Source organism: Nycticebus coucang, chromosome 21 (assembly GCF_027406575.1).
Source record: "Nycticebus coucang isolate mNycCou1 chromosome 21, mNycCou1.pri, whole genome shotgun sequence".
NCBI lineage: Eukaryota > Metazoa > Chordata > Mammalia > Primates > Lorisidae > Nycticebus > Nycticebus coucang.
This window is the reverse complement of record NC_069800.1, coordinates 40,478,531-40,498,614: the sequence shown is the minus strand read 5'-3', so window position 1 is coordinate 40,498,614 and position 20,084 is coordinate 40,478,531. Positions and strand designations below refer to the sequence as shown.

At 43.5% G+C, this 20,084-nt stretch overlaps 1 protein-coding gene across 4 annotated transcripts in view; it reads right to left on the bottom strand.

The window, feature by feature from the left end:
- Positions 1-187: 187 nt before the first annotated feature.
- CBFA2T2 (CBFA2/RUNX1 partner transcriptional co-repressor 2) overlaps positions 188-20,084 on the bottom strand; it is a 135,839-nt gene continuing 115,942 nt past the window's right edge. For 2 of the 4 annotated variants that reach the window (XM_053574596.1, XM_053574598.1), the window contains exons 7-11: positions 19,054-19,139; positions 18,023-18,215; positions 12,041-12,109; positions 8,953-9,143; positions 188-2,535 (exon numbers count right to left, since the gene is read on the bottom strand). In XM_053574596.1, the coding sequence (XP_053430571.1) occupies positions 2,236-2,535; positions 8,953-9,143; positions 12,041-12,109; positions 18,023-18,215; positions 19,054-19,139 (839 nt within the window). In that variant the 3' untranslated portion in view covers positions 188-2,235. The remainder of the gene's footprint in view (positions 2,536-8,952; positions 9,144-12,040; positions 12,110-18,022; positions 18,216-19,053; positions 19,140-20,084) is intronic. The other 2 variants (XM_053574597.1, XM_053574599.1) reach the window with 1 other exon arrangement.

Sequence of the window (20,084 nt, the reverse complement as noted above, 5' to 3'; positions counted from 1 at the left end):
CTATGACATCACTACACTCTAGCCCAGGCAACAGAGTGAGACCCTGTCTCAGGAAAAGTTTTTTTTTTTTTTTTTGTGGTTTTTTGGCCAGGGCTGGGTTTGAACCCGCCACCTCCGGCATATGGGACTGGCGCCCCACTCCCTGAGCCACAGGCGCCACCCATGTCTCAGGAAAAGTTAAAAAAAAAAAAAAAAAAAAAGACCAACCTGGTCAATATAGTAAGACCCCATTCTCTACAAATAATAATAATAACAACAAAAGACCTGCTTAGGTGCTAATTCAACTTACCAAAGAAAAACCAGTAAGCCAAGGACAGACTCAGTGTATACCACGAGACACCACATCATAACTGATGCAGAAGCATTTTAAGGTACCACCTGTATTCCTGTTAAGTCAGGCTCCCCTACCAACTGATGTGGGTGAGGGACCCAAAGCATTAGGCTGATGGGAATGCTGTGGGTCTTATGCATTCCACAGTAAAGTAACATTCTTTGTCTGGTTATACCTTACTTTAGGGAATGGAAATCCAGGAATTTTAAGAGTACCATATACTGGGTTTCTTTCTGAGACTAAAAATCCTTGGGAATGGTAAGTCAGGGATGTTTTGCCTTGTGTGGCTTATGTGGGACAGTTTAACCCACTTAGGGACTTGAAGTAAGATACACCTTTGGGCAAGGACAAGGCTACCTATGCTGATCTCTTTTCCTTTATACTACTAAAAGCTTTTATTTAAGAGTCTGGTCAGTGCACAGAAGGCAGAGATAGAAACTTGGGTTTCCCAGGGCCAGCCAGAGCAGGGCCAACTGATTCCTTGTCAGAAGCATGAAGGTGTAGAGTGGGAGGGTCAGGGTCCTTGGACTTCCAACAAAACCCAAATAGCAGGAAAGAATGTATGAGGCAGTTTCTAACATTTCGAAAGGAGTATAGATGATGTCATGTTTGGCAGGCCAGGTAAGTACTGGAAAACTCCCCAAAGATCAGCCTTTCCCAACATGGTTCCCACATTGCACAACATCTTTCTGGATTGAAAGAAGGAAGCTTTCAGATAACACAGAGAAAGGAAATGGAGATTGCATGTCTAGTAATAAATCAACGAAGTAGCTATAATGACATGGAATTATGAGGTTTGTAGAATTTTTTCACGTCCAGGAGAGCTGCTCAGAGGAGACCAGGACTTGACAGGTGGGGTGAATCCTATCCACACACCACACCACATCCAGTGGGACAACTGCAGCTTAACAAGTGCCAAATAGAACCCAAGGCAAAAGGTGCCCAGGGTGCTCCAGACACGCATGGTCTGAGAGATAAAACAGCACAGAGTAAGATGACTGTGCAAACAGGCAGTGGCAGAAGGCTCTGCATTTTCAAGAGATGATCTACTTTATAATCTGGCAATACTAATTTGGCCAACATGCTCAGAGAGAACAGACTATCCACAATGAAGTCTCATTCTCACTCAGACCAATCCATGCGCTGGAAACAATTTTCTGCACAAGCAAAATCAAATTAGAGACGGAAAAAAATGGGTCCCACACTGAAGTAGCCAGCCAGGTTGGAAAATCTTGTCCCAAGTGATCTGTAACGCTTGGTGAAAGTTTTATTTTTTCTTGTTATGGGTGCTTTTACTGAAATGGTGACTTCTTTCCTATTGATTGTTTTAACAAGTCTGAATAGCAGGGTTGAGGAGAGAGTCCTGAGTGCCACTTTTTGCCTACCTAAATCCCTGTGAGGCCAATCAGTGTCACCTGCCAAGGGTAGAAATGGACCTTAAGGAGTTGTTTAGAGATAAAGAGGGGCAACCCCCCATCCAAGGAGGACTCCTCTCCAGCCTGCTGCCAGCTTCCAAGCCTTTGCAACATGAAGACCAGAGATGGAGTGGGAGATAGCGTGAGCTACCTCTAGCCTGGGTGGGCACACTCGACATCTGCTGACTCAAGGAGGCAGGGACGGGAGCTGAAAAGGGGCTGGCTAAGCCAGCTTCAGCTGGGAGAGGAACAAACCAGGAAAGATATGGAGGAGGCAGCTCAGGCCGGCCGTCTGTGTGCAGAGAGACTAGCACACTTGTTCCCCAAGGACCTAGACGGCAAGTGTCCAGAAAGGCCGCGGACTCTTTCTGCCTCCATTGCATCCCTTGTTGACGACCAACAGCTACTTGCACTAGTTCCAGCCTCCCCCACCCCTGATGCAAATGTTCTGTCATGCTGAGTGGTCACCAGAACAAGTGGAGTCTGGGCTCAGAGGCCATTGGTGTCAATGGCTGTCACGGAAGCAGGTGTTGAGGAACGCGAGGTGGTTGCAGAGGTCTTGTCCAGGGCTGGGCTGGGCACGCTGCAGTCGGCAGACCTGGATGAGGAGCCCCTCCCTCCAGGAAGCAGTGGCCGGCTCTGGCTGTGGGGACTCTGGCCATGCAGGTTCTGGCCACAAAGACGGTGGTGCCGCTCCCAGTCCTTGTGCTGGCAGAAAGAGCCACAGTATCGTGCAATATTGCAGCCACTGCATGTCTCGCTAGCTTTGCGGCCACAGTTCCAGCAGTTCTGCAAGACACAGGTATCAGTTAGTGATTGCTGGGCTCTCAAGAGGCAGGCTTGTCACTTGCTACCTGCATGGCAGAGCAGGGGCTGTATGTGGAGAGCCTGGGATTTGGAGCTACACAGACCTGTGGTGAGTCCTGCCTCTATAGTTAGTTACCTCTTTAACTGTGGGAAATACACAATCCCTTTCTGAGTTTCCTTAATTTGTTACACAGAAAAACTACCTATCCACAGCAGTGGATGAGAGGCTTAAAAAAAACCTTGCACGCGCTCACACACACACACAAAAGAGAAAAAACTTTGCACAACACAAACATATGTTTGGTAACAGCAGTTCTGTTTCATCTCCTGGTGAAGCACAGTCTTATTTTTTTGACTCATATTTTAATTTGGAGACCAAACTGTGTCAGCTTCCCTGCTATCTATCCTAAGAACACATAAGTATTTAAGACAAATAATTGTCTTTTGCTCCTCTCAACAGAGAAATAATCTTCATTTTTCACAGAAAATACACGATTTTTTAACTGATTTTTAAAGGAATATAGGTAATGATTCACTCTTTTAATAAAGTTCCCCTGCCAGGAAACCAGGATGGGTGAGCAGGAGTGGAAGCAGCTGTTACTTCCTCCTTTGTCTTCTGTGCCTGTTTTCCTTCCACTGTGAGTCTCATCATAGATGGGGTGGGATCATGGGAATACTTCTGGTTTGTTCTCAGGAGCCACCTAGAAGGCAAGGCCTTTGACATCTAGGTCAGGGGATCTTTTTACAACTTCTTGCACTTCCCTAGAAAGGGGGCAGATATACTAGGGCTTAGCAGAAACCACTAGGGAAAAAGAGTGCGCCTAGTGAGAATGTCCTAATTCAATTACAGAAGATATGAGCCACGTGAGGATGGTAAGAGGCAGAAGTAGCAGCCATGAACAGTCACTGGAGAACAGTGGAAACAGTCACTGACAGACAATTTTATATGTCCTACACTGGCTAAGAAGGAAGAGTGGCATCATACCACGTGAAGCTGGAGTACAGTTGCCAGCATTTGTGCCCTTTTGGCAGGCTCCATGTCTCATGACACACAAGAGCGCTTAACTTCTCCACGATCTGGTCTTATGGCACTAGCCAGGTGAAGCTGTCAGGAAGGACTAGCAGCCAGGCTGCTCCTCTCTCGTCATCCCTGTCCACAGGTACTCTAGAATGGCAGAAGCCAATCTTGAGAGAAAAAAGGCCCTATCCCAATCGAATCAGAATGCTCCTAGGTATAAAAGACAGACAAGTGCTGAAAAGGACTGAGGAATGACCTACTCCACTTGCTGCACTGTATAGGTGGAAAAACTGAGGGCCTGTGGGGACCTTATAAAAAAACTTGCCAATAAAAACACTATAGGACCAAAATAGGGAACAGAAGTGATTCTTAGGTTACATTTGCAAATCTCAATCAAACTGCATTCCAGACAGTTTCATACTTTGGAGTCTGATGGGCTGACTCCAAACAATGCTTTCGTAGAGTGTTCTTGCTTGTGGGGAAGATCTGAGTTGTTGCCTGTATGAGGCTACTGTGGATAGACAGGTCAATGAGCTGGCTGCCAGCACAGCGGGAGAGCTGCTACTCACCTGGTCAAAATAAGAACATCTCAGGGCTTGGTGCCTGTAGTACAGTTGTGACGGCACCAGCCACATACACTGAGGCTGGCAGGTTCGAATCTGGCCCAGATCAGCTAAACAACGACAACTCTAACAACCAAAAAAACACCCGGGCATTGTGGCAGGTGCCATAGTCCCAGCTACTTGGGAGGCTGAGGCAAGAGTACCACTTAAGCCCAAGAGTTTGAAGTTGCTGTGAGCTATGACGCCACAGCACTCTACCAAGGGTGACATAATGAGACCATGTGTCAAAAAAAAATCTCAGAACTGTGTTAGACTATTACTCCACTGGTGTTTTCATATTCGCTGCTATAATTTTTTAAATAGCTTATTTCATAATTTATAAAATACAATAAAACAAAATAAACAGCCTTCTACATAAGCAGAATCATAGAAATGCAAGAACAATGTGCTTAGTGCGGTGAAAGGTCAGTTTTATATTCTCTTCTGCTTTGGTTTTCCTCTGACTTAGCTAGAAGTGTTTTTTTTTCCCTCCTAAGGCAAAAGATTTATTGTTTTAGTCACCCTTCAAATAAGCATTCCTCAAAGACAGAGCCACAGATTTAGCCAAATAGTCATTTGTAGTTAATTGGGAAAGGTCATAATCCTTCTGAGTTACTGGCCAGGGAAGTCAGAAATGTGATTCTAGAATTTCCTTTGTCAAACAAGGACCATCAGTTTATGCTGGTATTACTCCAAGCAAGGCCTAGGACCCACCTGTATCAGAACTACCCAAGGCTTGTCAAAATCCCTGGGACCCATTTAAGACCTCCCTGGCCTTACTACAAACAAGAGAGAAATGACTCTCCATTTTACTAACAGCTGGTGGCCCTATTATGTTTGCCAGGAAATCCAGGTTAGGAACAGGCAATACCCTAAGCAGAAATAAGAAAACCTCTTACTTGGGCGGTGTCTGTGGCTCAGTGAGTAGGGCGCCGGCCCCATATGCCGAGGGTGGCGGGTTCAAACCTAGCCCCGGCCAAACTGTAACAAAAAAATTGCCGGGCGTTGTGGCGGGCACCTATAGTCCCAGCTGCTCGGGAGGCTGAGGCAAGAGAATCGTGTAAGCCCAAGAGTTAGAGGTTGCTGTGAGCTGTGTGACGCCACAGCACTCTACCCGAGGGTGGTACAGTGAGACTCTGTCTCTACAAAAAAAAAAAAAGAAAACCTCTTACTTCATGCCTTCACTCTCAGGCACCATAGGAAAGATGCTCTGTGTGCCTTCAAAGGAAGTGGTTCTTCTGTATGAGCAGGAGCTGGAACAGCTTACAACTAATCAATAGCATAACCAAATCCTTTCCATCTGCACACTGCACTGCAGTTTAAAAGGACTTCCTACAATTACGATCCAATTTTTTTTTTTTTTTTGAGATGGAGTCTGACTGTGCCCTGGGTAGAGTGTGGTTGTGTCATAGCTCACAGCAACCTCAAACTCTTGGGCTTGCGTGACCCTCTTGCCTCAGCCTTGTAAGTAGCTGAGACTACATAGAGGTATCCATCACAACGCCCGGCTAGTTTTTCAATTTTTTTTTTTTTTTTTTTGTAGAGACAGAGTCTCACTTTATGGCCCTCGGTAGAGTGCCATGGCATCACACAGCTCACAGCAACCTCCAACTCCTGGGCGTAAGCGATTCTCTTGCCTCAGCCTCCTGAGTAGCTGGGACTACAGGCGCCTGCCACAACACCCGGCTATTTTTTTGTTGCAGTTTGGCCGGGGCCGGGTTTGAACCCTCCACCCTCGGTATATGGGGCCAGCGCCTTACTGACTGAGCCACAGGTGCCGCCCTTCAATTATTATTTTTTTTTTTTAATAGAGATGGGTTCTGGATCTTGCTCAGGCTAGTCTTGAACTCCTCATCAGGAGATCCATCCACCCTGGCCTTCCAGAGTGCTAGGATTACAGGTGTGAGCCACTGAGCCCGGCCCAATTCTACCTTCCTAAAAATTACTAGACCAGGGACACAATTATAAGAGTGACTTTACCTAACAAATGCAATCAATGTAAGCTGGTTCTTTGTACCCTCAAGTAATCCCCAACAATAAAAAAACAAATAAATAAAAAGACATCCATGTTAAACAAACAAACAAAAAAACTACTAGACCAACAGGACCAGGGGCTGTAATACTCACTGGAGAGAGACAGAAATTGTACCTTTTAAAGATACACTATCAGTGTGAGGGAGAACTGGGACTAAAAATTAAAGTTCCTAACCTCCAGTCAGGGGCTCTTCTATATCAAACCACCTTTCATTAGAAACCCAAGGGATAACTTGGTGAACTTCAAGAGAATTTTCTGGATAAAATGGAGGGAAGCAGCCCTTCAGGTCCACAGCAAAGTCATTAAATGTTTTGGTCTTCCATTCTTCCCTTGCTTTGGAAAGTAATTTTGCTGGGTCAGATGTTGGTGTACACCTCACCAGCAGATCACTTTATGGACTGATTGAAATTACAGCTCCTTAAAAGCTCAATCCTGGGTGGCACCTGTAGCTCAGTGGCTAGGGTGCCGGCCACATACACCGAGGCTGGAGGGTTCAAACCCAGGGTGGGCCAGCTAAAACAATAATGACAACTGCAACAAAAAAATAGCCAGGTGGGGTGGTGCCTGTGGCTCAGTGGGTAGGGCGCTGGCCCCATATACAAAGGGTGGTGGGTTCGAACCCGGCACCAGCCAAACTGCAACAAAACAGTGGTGGGCGCCTGTAGTCACAGCTACTCCGGAGGCCAAGGGAAGAGAATTGCCTAAGCCCAGGAGTTGGAGGTTGCTGTGAGCTATGATATCACAGCACTCTACCGAGGGCGATAAAGTGAGACTGTGTCTCTAAAAAAAAAAAAAAATAGCTGGGCTCCTGTAGTCCCAGCTACATGGGAGGCTGAGGCAAGATAATCGCTTAAGCCCAAGAGTTTGAGGTTGCTGTGAGCTGTGACACTACAGCCACTCTACTGAGGGCGATGTGGTGAGACTCTTGTATCAAAAAAAAGCACAATCCTATAAATGGAGAGCTAAGATTAATTTACACAGTCCAGCTCCAGAATGCGTAACACCTTCTTTGGAAACAAACATGATAGCCGGGCGTTGTGGCGGGCGCCTGTAGTCCCAGCTACTTGGGAGGCTGAGGCAAGAGAATCGCTTAAGCCCCAGGAGTTGGAGGTTGCTGTGAGCTGTGTGAGGCCACGGCACTCTACCGAGGGCCATAAAGTGAGACTCTTGTCTCTACAAAAAAAAAAAGAAACAAACATGATTAGGGATAAACATAGAGATGAAAGCAGATAAATATGGGCTAACAAAGATACTGACATGGATGGTTATAAAGAATTCAACGGAGAGGGCGGCGCCTGTGGCTCAGTGAGCAGGGCGCCGGCCCCATATGCCGAGGGTGGTGGGTTCAAACCCAGCCCCGACCAAACTGCAACAACAAAAAAAAATAGCCGGGTGTTGTGGCGGGCGCCTGTAGTCCCAGCTACTCGGGAGGCTGAGGCAGGAGAATCACCTAAGCCCAGGAGTTGGAGGTTGCTGTGAGCTGTGTGAGGCCACGGCACTCTACCGAGGGCCATAAAGTGAAACTCTGTCTCTACAGAAAAAAAAAATTCAATGGAGAGAACAGAAATAGATCACTGCTTAAGAACAATTCTAAAGAAAAAGTAGAAGGGAAGGGGACTGGGGTTCAGAAAACTATTTTCTCACAATTCACAGTATCTTCCACTGGAATGCTTCAACATGGGATTCCGCCACATCCTCTAAGATGGCCACATGATAATGTAGGCATTTTCATCTTCATACTGCCATGCTATATTGAAAGTGATCATCTAAATATGATGAGAAGGCTAGGTATGGTGGCTCATGCCTTAATCCTAACACTCTGGCAGGCCATGGTGGGAGGATCCCTTGAGCTCAGGTATTTGAGGCCAGCCTGAACAAGAGTGAGACCCCGTCTCTACTAAAAATAGAAAAATTAGTCAGGTGTCATGGTGGGTGCCTGTAGACCCCACTACTCAGGAGGCTAAGGCAGGAGGATTGCTTGAGCCCAGGAGTCTGAGGTTACTGTGAGCTAAGCCAAGGCCACGGTGCTCTAGCCTGGGCAACAGAGTGAGACGCTGTCTCAAAAATAAACAAATAAATAAACAAGAAAACCATAAAAAAAAAAAAGAACAAAAAAAATATTTTTTTAAATTCAAAAGAATGAATATCCCAAATATCTCCCAATCCATAGACAGGATCTACCTACTACAGAAACAATTAGTGTCTTATGGCTGAAAAATGACTAAAATGAAAGTCATTAAATTCAAAAGGACAGTTATAATATTTTTGTCACAATGCTTTATTCTTTTCAGTTTTTTCATTTCTGTCCTGTATATAAGTATCACCAAGTCCTGGGCCCCAGGTCCTGGGCAGTTGGGAAGGTCTACCCAATCTGTCACTTTAGTTCATAAAAAGCTATCCTATTGGTAAGGAAACTAGATGTCATTTTCTTACTCATGTACTCTTGCTTTAGCACTGAGGAATTATGTCAGTTAAATTCCCTGGGAGCCAGATCAGAGTTTGCTTATCTGTAAGGTTCTACCACACAGGGTCATTGAGAGCATCAAAAAGGAAATATACTTAGCTGGGTGTCTGGCACACAGTGAGCCCATTCAGTCAAAGTTGGTCATCATTACCACTCAATTACACAAACTCTGTCTTTAGGGTGAGTCTTCAAAATTTAAACTAAGGATTCCCAGCCCAAGAATTAAAACTCTTTTGGAACTAGATAAAAATTATAGCCCCAGAGCTAACAGAGCTCAGACCTCCGTGGACTCTTCTTGCTCGTTTATGACCAGGAAGGCGTCCTCAGCAGCTTGCCGCTTGACGTCTGCTATGGTTTGCTCCATTCGAGCTCGCTCAGTTGCAATCACTTCAAAGGCTTTCTGTTCTGCCTCAGCGACGGCCTTCTGGACTTCTGACATGGCCTGAATTTTCACCTTATTCACAGCTTCTTCTAGAAGAAAGTGACAGTAAAATCAACTGGCCGAGAAATGTCTTCCCTTCCACCCCACAGCAGTATTTCTAAGAAGCAATAGAGCTGAAACAAGATTACTCTTTACTAACAATGCACAAGGAAGACCACATGATACCTACATTCACTTAAACAGAATGTTCTAGTTAGGTGTTGGCTGGGTACATAGATGGAGGTGGGCAACAAGCTAGGGCTGGGTATATCTGGGTGACTAGACACAGTCACACTCTCGTAACTGCTTGTGATCAGGGATAAAGGTGGTTCAGGTACATCATATATGGCAGTGTAAGAAACCAGAGTTCCAAGAAGAGTGGTCAGCTCTTCAAGGGGTAAGGGAGGGTCAAGAGAATGTGTTGGGTTGAGATGGGAGATAGAATTGAGTTTTTGGAAAGTCTTGCATGCCAAACTAATGAATCTGGCCTCCCCTCCGCCAAAAGAAATGTAAACTTCGTTAAGGGTTTTATGCAAGAAGAAGAAATGGAAAGAAACTGAAGACAAAGATAGCTACTGGGAGTAATCACGTCACTAGTGTTTGTTTGCTTTTTTTTTTGAAACAGGGTCTTGCTCTGTCCTAGGCTGGAGTGCAGTGGTGTCATCATAGCTCACTGCAACCTCAAACGCCTATGCTCAAGCAACTCTTCTGCCTTAGCCTCCCAACTCCCAAGTAGCTAGAATTACAGGCACACACCACCATGTTTGGCTAATTTTTCTAGCTTTGTGCAGTGGCAGTATTGTACATAGTCAATGAGGTTTATGTAAGGCACGATTATTGCTAATTTTTCTATTTTTGTAGAGATGGGGTCTTGCTCTTGCTCAGGATAGACTGGCCTCAAGCAATCCTACCACTTTGGCCTCCCTAAGTGCCAGAATTACAGGTGTGAGCCTATGTGCCCAAATTCACTACTTTCAGGGAGATCTTACACACATGCTAATCTAATCTTTTCCTCCACTTTTCAGTTATCTTCATTTTCCACAATTCTATTCCATTTCTTGTTATAATATACATTTTCCCATTTTCAACTGCAAGGATTTTTCTAAGTTCCAAATTGTTTCTAATGGTATAATAATACAGTAGAAACCCCATAGGTGACTACCTCCTTTAAGTAGACATGCATCTCACACACACACACTCATATAATTAATTACAGGAAACCTAGTTTCTTATGTTGACCACCTCCACACACTGAATACTTTGCTGGAGTCCCTTTGGTGGTCAACTTACTGGGGTTTGTTCTACTGTATTTTGTTATGTATCAAACTGTAAATTAACATAATCATTCACAGATATTTGTGAATTTTCCAGGTTGCCTTTCTCTTGCTCCCAGAATATGCCTTAAAATGGTATCTTTATAGATACTTTTCTTTTTTTGTTGCAATTGTCATTGATGTTTTAGCTGGCCTGGGTTCGAACCTGCCAACTTTGGTGTGTGTGGCTGGCGTTGTAACCGCTGCGCTACAGGTGCTGAGCCCGCTTCTTTTAACACGCTTTGTTTGTGTGTGGACCATTTAAAAGCATAAAAAAAAAAAAAAAAAGGAATGGTTCCCAGAATATGCAGGCACTAACTCTTGGTAATAAACAATTTCTTTCTTTTTTTTTTTTTTGTAGAGACAGAGTTTCACTTTATGGCCCTCGGTAGAGTGCCGTGGCGTCACACAGCTCACAGCAACCTCCAACTCCTGGGCTTAGGCGATTCTCCTGCCTCAGCCTCCCGAGTAGCTGGGACTACAGGCGCCCACCACAACGCCCGGCTATTTTTTTGTTGCAGTTTGGCCGGGGCTGGGTTTGAACCCGCCACCCTCGGTATATGGGGCTGGTGCCCTGCTCACTGAGCCACAGGCGCCACCCCAATAAACAATTTCTTACATAAACTTTTGATGAATTACAGTAGAACCTCTATAGTTGACCACCTCAAGTTGATCTAATTTTCATAGACCAGACATGTACCACATATACTAAGGTCTAATTCCTATGTTGACCACCTCCATATGTTATAGTCCTTTGGGCGGTCAACTTACAGAGGTTCCGCTGTATTTAGTGACATTAACAAAGTCTTCTAAAATGGTCAAAACTGATTATTAAATCAGGAGCTGATTTATCAGGGATATTTAATCTTGAACTTTTTTGATTAAGTTATTAATCTTGAACTTTTCTGTTTTTCCTACTGAGGAAAAACATTTTGCAATATGTTTATTTGTGTATCTCACAGTATAATGTGTTCTTATCTTCTATTTGTTTACTATTGCCTCGATGCTCCTGAAAGAGTCCTTATGAATACAGTCATTAAATTTTTACAAAAAAATTTTATCTTAGGAATAAGACCAAAAAATATTGGACTTAAAAAAAAAAAAAAGTCACTGGGAAGGGAACACAAGAAGGTAAAGCAGGCTATTACTTGGATAAGCCTAACATGAGTGATGTGAAGTTAGTTGCACTCTCTATCTCACAGGACAAGCAGTCCTCACCCTCCTTTATTCTTATAGAAAAAGAGGCCTACCAAGAACAGTCTTGACTGAGCTAGTTAACAGTGAAGGTGAAAGGAAGAGCAGAGGAATTGCAAAGCTATGCCAAGAGCAGATTGACAGCAGTGTGAACCGTCTGTGTAGATGCTAGCAAGGAGAGCAGATGAAATAAACTCAGCCACAGGCATGAAAGGGACTAGAGGGAGTCATTCCAAACTCCTGACCTGCAAAACAGCACAACAGGCAGTCTAGGAGACATGTGGGACAAGCTGGAGGGGGAGAGGCAGGAACCTAGAGCTCTATGAGGAATAAGTTATTACACAACCAAAGGACCAAGTTACCAATCTTTCACGAAATATGTGCTCCTTCCTCACACAAATTAGTGGGTACATGCAACCTGGGAGCAGTCAAACACATACCCGTTTTTTTCCAAAACTCCACAGGTACGTATCCTGTACTTGGCCTACTGTTAAATTCCCTCTGAGAATCTGCAGAACAAAGAGAAAGGAGTACAGAGTCAAAAGTTTATGATCAACAGTTTTATTTTTATGAAAACAACTTTCTAAGACTTCTCATTCATCACTTAGACTCAAACATGTATGTTTATTTAGCATAAAAATAAATTCTGGGCTAGGCATGGCAGCTGACGCATATAATTCCAGCATTTTGGGAGACTGCAAAGTTCCTAGTAAGGTGGGAGGATCATTTGAGCCCAGGAGTTTGATGATGCAGTTAGCTGTGATCGCAGCACTGTACTACATGCCCCAGGTAACAAAGTAAGACCTTATTTCTAAAAATAAAAAAAATTAAAAAAAATTCTGATAAGGACTAAAAATCAGATTAAAATAGCACACCTAGGGCGGCGCCTGTGGCTCAGTGAGTAGGGCGCCGGTCCCATATGCTGAGGGTGGCAGGTTCAAACCCAGCCCCGGCCAAACTGTAACAAAAAAATAGCCGAGCGTTGTGGCGGGTACCTGTAGTCCCAGCTGCTGGGGAGGCTGAGGCAAGAGAATCACGTAAGCCCAGGAGTTAGAGGTTGCTGTGAGCCGTGTGACGCCACAGCACTCTACCCGAGGGCGTTTCTACAAAAAAAAAAAAAAAAAAAATAGCACACCTAATTTTTAGTTTTAAAACATGCACATGTGACCAGGCACAGTGGCTCGTGCTTATAATCCTAGTACTCTAGGAGGCCAAGGTGGTTAGACTGAGCTCAGGAGTTTGAGACCAATCTGAACAAGAGTGAGACCTCATTGCTACTAAAAATAGAAAACTTATCCAGGAACTTATGGTGGGTGCCTGTAATCCCAGCTACTTGAGAGGCTGAGGCAGGAGGACTGCTTAAACCTAGGAGCTTGAGACTGCTGTGAGCTAGATTGACACCATGGTATTGTAGCCTGGGCAGCAGAGTGGCACTCCTAAACAAACAAAAAAGAATCCCACACTAACATCAAATATTAACAGTATTTCAGGGTAGTGAGATACCTACAGGTGGCAATTTCCCCCCCTATAAACCTGTACACTGGCATCATCCTGGCTTATTGCAACCTCAAACTCCTGGGCTCCAGGTATCCTCCTGTCTCAGCCTCACGGAGTAGCTGGTATTGTAGGTACAAGCCATCACATCTAACTACTTCTTCTATTTTTTGTAGAGAGGGGGTCTTGCTCTTGCTCAGACTGGTCTCAAAACTCTTGAGACTCAGAGAGTGCTAGAATTACAAGTGAAAGTCACTACACCTGGACATTTAAGGTACTTCTTAAAATACAAATATATAAATATAAGCACACACGTTTGCGTCTGTGTGGTATGTCTAATTTACCTGTACCCATCATGCATAAGTCTTTGGCATTGCTCTGTAGATAAGTCAGAGAATACAACTTTTGTTTCTTGGCAATTCTGAATCCCTATATGTAATTTAAGGCAGTTTCCTTTAAAGTTTCTTAAGACACTTATAAGATAAACTAAACTAAGAGAACAGTACATTTCAAAACATACCCCAAAGAGGCACCCCAGGGGTTAGCTTGGAAGGACATAGAGATGAGGGGTAACACCACATAAGTTTATTGTGATTATAAAATATGGCATTTTGCAAGAAATGGTTCCATTGCTTAAAACGTGTGAAACTTAGGTAATTTAATGTTGTTAGTACCTGGGAAATACTTTTTTCAAGCTTTAAAAAGTTTGCAATCTACACATAAAATTTACCATTTTAAAGTGTACAATTAAAAAAAAAAAGTGTACAATTCAGTGACACTTAGTACAGTCACGACATTGTACAATCATAACCATTACCTAGCTTCAAAATATTTTTACCACCCCCAAAGGGAACCCCTTACAGACACAATAAGTTTATAATTTTGATATTATTAGTGGTTTTGGGGGGACTGGGCTCTCTAGGAAGTGCCATTACCATTGCCAACAAAAAGGAAACTGAAGGGCGCTCTTCAAAACAGATTAGGTTCCAGATTCATGTGGCCATTTGTCAAACACTTAGAAACTACAGGGAAAAATCTACAACTCGAATAGCCAAAGGAACACAAGGGAAAGAACACATAGTGGATCATTTTAAAATGAGTCTTAAAGAAAAAAAAAAAAGGCTTGAAGCTCAAGTGGCTAAGGTGCCAGCTACATACACCAGAGCTGGCAGGTTCGAATCCAGCCCAGGCCCGCCAAACAACAATGACAACTACAACCAAAAAAAAAAAAAAAAAAATAGCCGGGCAGTGCCTATGGCTCAAAGGAGTAGGGTGCCAGCCCCATATGCCAGGGGTGGTGGGTTCAAACCCAGCCCTGGCCAAAAACTGCAAAAAAAAAAAAAAAAATAGCCGGGCGTTGTGGCAGGTGCCTGTAATCCCAGCTACTTGGGAGGCTGAGGCTGAGGCAAGAGACTCACTTGAGCCCAGGAGTTAGAGGTTGCTGTGAGCTATGATGCTACAGCACTCTACCCAGGGCGACAGCTTGAGGCTCTGTCTCAAAACAAACAAACAAACAAACAAACAAAAACAAAACTGGTGGGGAAAAGGGTCCCCACAGATAAGCAATCATCCAGTGTTAAATGACAGATAAAACAGTTTACTTGTGGGAAACGTGGGGAAGCCTTGACCAACCAAGAAAAAGCCACCTTACTTCAGTCATCAGTATGACCATGGTTGCCATCTGCCCCATTGTCAGCATTTTATTTCCTTGATAGAAATAAAAGGTGAGATGCACTTGACCCTCAAGGATCATCTCAGCTTACTCAGTATGGTCTGAGAACATTTTCTCAGAAGCTGGGAACATTTTCATTGTATTTCCAGAGGCCAGGGTAACTGGCTGCCAAAGTGTTGGGATTACAGGTACGAGGCACTTTTATATGGTTCTTGTATTGTTTGACCTTTTTACAAAGTAATTAATTTTTTAACAATTCCATTTAAAATCATATCCAAAGAAATGAAGTGAATCTAATGTTACCAGTTTATTAAACACATTCTAAAATTATAATAATAAAAAGTGTGATATATTGGGAAGCAGCATAACATAATTGCTAAAAGTGTGTGCTAGCTCTGCAATCAGAAGGCTGTATGTTAATTCCTAACATACTAGCTGTATGGCCAGTTTGGCCATGTTTTTAATTTATTTAAGCCTTGGTTGTACCATCTGTTAAAGAATATAATAGAAGTACCAGTATCTAAATACGTAGTTCTGAGAAACAAACAACACATGAGGCAGCACCCGTAGCTCAGCAGGTAGGGCGCTGGCCACAAACACAGGGGTAGGCGGGTTCAAACCCCGCCAGGGTCAGCTAAAACAACAATGACAATTACAACAAAAAAATAGCCACGGCAATGCCTGTGGCTCAATGGAGTAAGGCGCCAGCCCCATATGCCGGAGGTGGCGGATTCAAGCCCAGCCCCAGCCAAAACTGCAAAAAAAAACAAAAAATAGCCGGACAAGGCTCGGCGCCTGTAGCACCGTGGTTACGGCGCCAGCTACATACACTGAGGGTGGCAAACCCTGCCCAGGCCAACTTTAAAAAACAAACAAACAAACAAAAAAAAAAAAACTGCAAAAAAAATAGCCGGGTGTTGTGGCAGGTGCCTACAGTCCCAGCTACTTGGGAGACTGAGGCAAGAGAATCGCTTAAACCCAAGAGTTGGAGGTTGCTGTGAGCTGTGAAGCCACAGAACTCTACCGAGGGTGACATAGTGAGACTCTGTCTCAAAAAAAAAAAAGACCGGGGGCGGCACCTGTGGCTCAAGGAGTAGGGCGCCGGTCCCATATGCCGGAGGTGGCGAGTTCAAATCCAGCCCTGGCCAAAAACCAAAAAAAAAAAAAGACCGGGCATGGTGACTCACGCCTGTAATCCTAGCTAGGAGGCCAAGGCGGGTGGACTGCTTGAGCTCAGGAGTTCGAGACCAGCTGAGCAAAAGTGAGACCCTGTTTCTACTAAAAACAGAAAAACGGAGGCAAGAGGATCACTTGAGCCCAAGTTGGGGGTTGGAGGTTGCTATGAGCTATGATGCCATGGCACTCTACTCAGGGCAACAGTTCAAGACTCTGTCTCAACAAACAAACAAACAAACATCACATGTAAAAGGTTAGCACTGGCTGGAAGACAGTAAGCACCTATACATAGCTATTATGAAAAATGATAACTAATATAGTCAGATCAGAGAAGGAAGCAGAATGAAGCATTTATTTATTTATTTATTTAGAGGCAGAGTCTCACTTTGTCACCCTTGGTAGAGTGCCCTGGTGTCACAGCTCACAGCAACCTCCAGCTCTTGGGCTTAGGTGATTCTCTTGCCTCAGCCACCCGAGTAGCTGGGACTACAGGTGCCTGCCATAATGCCCAGCTTTTTTTTTGTTGCAGTTTGACCGGGGCTGGGTTTGAACCTGCCACCCTTGGTATATGGGGCCGGCATCCTCCTCACTGAGCCACAGGTGCCGCCCAGAATGAAGCATTTAATAGAATGTTGTATATGATAATTATGTCATTTTAACAGATAAAGGATGGTTTTCATTAATTGGTGGTGAAAAAATTTTGATTTTTGTATATCTCAAACTTTTGTAATGACCCATATATAATTTATCATCCAAACTGTTCTCAGTTTTGAGACTAAGGGAGGTAGTAGTAATAATTATGACAAGATACAGATGTAAACTAAACTGTCCCAAGCAGATCAGAACACATAGTCACCCTAGCTAAACCCTCAAGCAAAGGCTGAGAAAGATGAATAGTGGTATTCATTGCACAGCTGGCTCATGACAACATTCATTCTGTACTCCATGCTTTCTCACCCGCACGCTCACGGACTCATCAACACAAGGTGTGTGATTTAGATGGCGAACTTTAGGTAAGTTTCTGCAAGTTGTTATAAGGGATATTTGCAAAGGTTTAGGTGGTGAGGAAGACTAAATATTAGCTTTGTCTGTTTTTGAAGGTTTTGTAAAAGGAATTACTACAGGTATTCTTTGATGTCTTCCTGTGCTACATATGCCACATATTAGTGCTAGCCGCTGGGTGACTCAAGAGCTACTGCTATGGATAGGATGGGGGTGCGGAATCCCTTAGCTACCAAAGTTTAGACATATTATAGCAATTCTGGCTTTGCCTCAGTTTTTTTTGGTAGTCTTTCTGAAACTAACAGCTGTCTTCTCTGTGGAACATGCTAGGTCTGTCATAAGAAGAGATTTATTCTCCCTGGTGAACATTTGGGAACTTAGAGTGGGTGGGTGGGGAAGAAGTCAGATCACAGATGGCCTGTCAATCAGCTGAGCCTTTGATAGGGCATCTCTTCAGTTAGCGGGTGAATGTGATGGAACTTTTTTTTAGGAATAACTGTAGCTTCCTGGATGTATTCTAGATTGAGGAAAGAGCTGCTCATGTCTCTGCTACTTCAGGCTGGGAAAAGGCAAGATGGTACAACTCAGTTTGACAGAGTAAAAACTTTTGTAGGAAGCCACCAGGCTGTGGTTGGTAAGTGGCACTTTCCTGGATGAGGAGTTGGGGAAAAGAGGAAGGAAGGTGATATTAACACTTTTAGGGCTACCGTGAGGAATGAAAGTGATGACACCAGAGTACCTAGTACATTCAGCCAGGCTGAATTTAACACTCTTGGGTCATCATCTAGCACATGAATATGTAGAAAGAGTACGAGACAGAACAAACTCACATTATTTTCTCATTCTCCATCAGGGAGAATTAACATTTCTTCAACATGCCTGGTATTTTTTTATTTACTCTCATATTTTTCCATTTACTCTCCATATTTTTCCATTTACTCTCCATAATCACCTGAGTCTCATACTCCATAATTTAGCACCAATTCCCTTTAAAGTAAAATAGAAAAGCCTTCCTTACCATATTAGGTGGAGTCCTAAGGCTGATGCTTATTCTAGGTTCCCTTCAGACCCCTCTTACCATTGCTGAGATCTGTAGTCCCAGGGCTATGCTGCCTGGAGACCAAATCCGTCCCTGTTTTTCTCATCTCTGTGTTTTCATTACATCGTCTTTTCCAGTAGTTGAGCTCTTCGCGATCAGATTCTTGACAACGCCGCAGAACTGCCATGGAGCGTCGTGTTTTCTCTACCATTTCCATAATGCAATTCAGGGCCTGAGCCAGACAGGAAGTGAGGCAGAGATGAGAAAGAAAATTCAAACAACAAACATTGAAAATCAAGGACAGGCAAACACAATATAAAAAATTAAGGTTTAAGCATTTTATATTTAGAAGCCTTATTATACCTTCTTTGGAAAATATACATATATACACACACATAGTTATTCATTTCTTTAATTTAAAATAAGGCTTTTTTGATTCTTCAAAGTTGAAGGAGCCATATAGTCTCTTAATAACATGGTCTTCAAACTACAGTAAATCTCTGTCTAAATACGCCAAGTTATTTATTTTTTATTTTTTAGTGACAAGGCCTTGCTATGTTACCCTAGGCTGGCTTCTAGGCTCAAGCAATCCTCCTTCCTCAGACTTCTGAGTAGCTGAAACTACAGTCACTGGCCACCACACCCAGCTACAAAGCGCCCAGCTTGATAACCATTGTACTACCCAACTTTGCTTGGTTTACTACCTGAAGTGATTATCCCACCACAAAGATTTGGAAAAGACTCTGTAGCTCTCTAGCTGAGAGAGTAGCAGATAAACCAGCTTTTATTACAAGCTGTTATGTATTATTATATTAACTTCAAGCACGTATGCTCCATTAACTACTGATAGTATTAAGAATCAAAAGTAATAAAGAATTAGGGCGCCTATAGTCCCAGCTACTTGGGACTGAGGCAAGAGAATCCCTAAACCCAAGAGTTGGAGGTTGCTGTGAGCTATGACACTACGGCACTCTACCAAGGGTGATAAAGTGAGATTCTGTCTCTAAAAACAAAACAAAACAAAAAAAGCAATAAAGAATTAGGGAAATCACACACTGTAAGGTTCTTACATGGTCAAGATGTTTCCATTCATCAGCCCATTCCCTTTCTGTCAAACGGTGGTCTACCAACTCATCTTGATAGGTTCCATTTAGACCTATTACAAATTAGACATTAAATTTGAAGATAATAGGAAATAGTACAAAATTCTACCTAGTAAATATACACACATTCATAATAACTTTGAACATGCTAAGGCAATGATTTTATAATGAGGTATGGGTACTGTAAAATGATATATACCTAACAAAATATCACTATTCAGATTATATAAAGAACTCAAACAAATCAACTATGAAAGATAAATAGCCTAAAAGAAAGAAAGGCAAAAGAAATAAAAAGGTATCTCATAGGGTGGCGCCTGTGGCTCAGTCGGTAAGGCGCCGGCCCCATATACCGAGGATGGCGGGTTCAAACCCGGCCCCGGCCAAACTGCAACCAAAAAATAGCCGGGCGTTGTGGCGGATGCCTGTAGTCCCAGCTGCTCGGGAGGCTGAGGCAAGAGAATCGCTTAAGCCCAAGAGTTGGAGGTTGCTGTGAACTGTGTGATGCCACGGCACTCTACCGAGGGCCTTAAAGTGAGACTCTGTCTCTACAAAAAAAAGGTATCTCACAGATAAAAAACCATATACCTGGTGGCACCCGTAGTTCAGTGGGTAAGGCATTGGCCACATACACCGAAGCTGGTGGGTTCAAACCCAGCCCAGGCCAGCTAAAACAATAACAACTGCCACAAAAAAAATAGCCAGGTGTTGTGGCAGGCGCCTGTTCCCAGCTACTTGGGAGGCGAGGCAAGAGAATCGCTTAAGCCTAAGAGTTTGAGGTTGCTGTGAGTTGTGACGCTACAGCACTCTACCCAGGGCAACAGCTTGAGACTCTATCTCAACAAAAAAAAACAAACCATATCCCTATGATCCAAAAACATCTAAAAAGATACTCAAACTTAGCAGTCAGGCAATGCATAAAAACTTCATGGAGACAGCATTTCACATTTAATATGTCACACAAAAAAGTAAAACATTAGATTATACTGAGTGTTGGC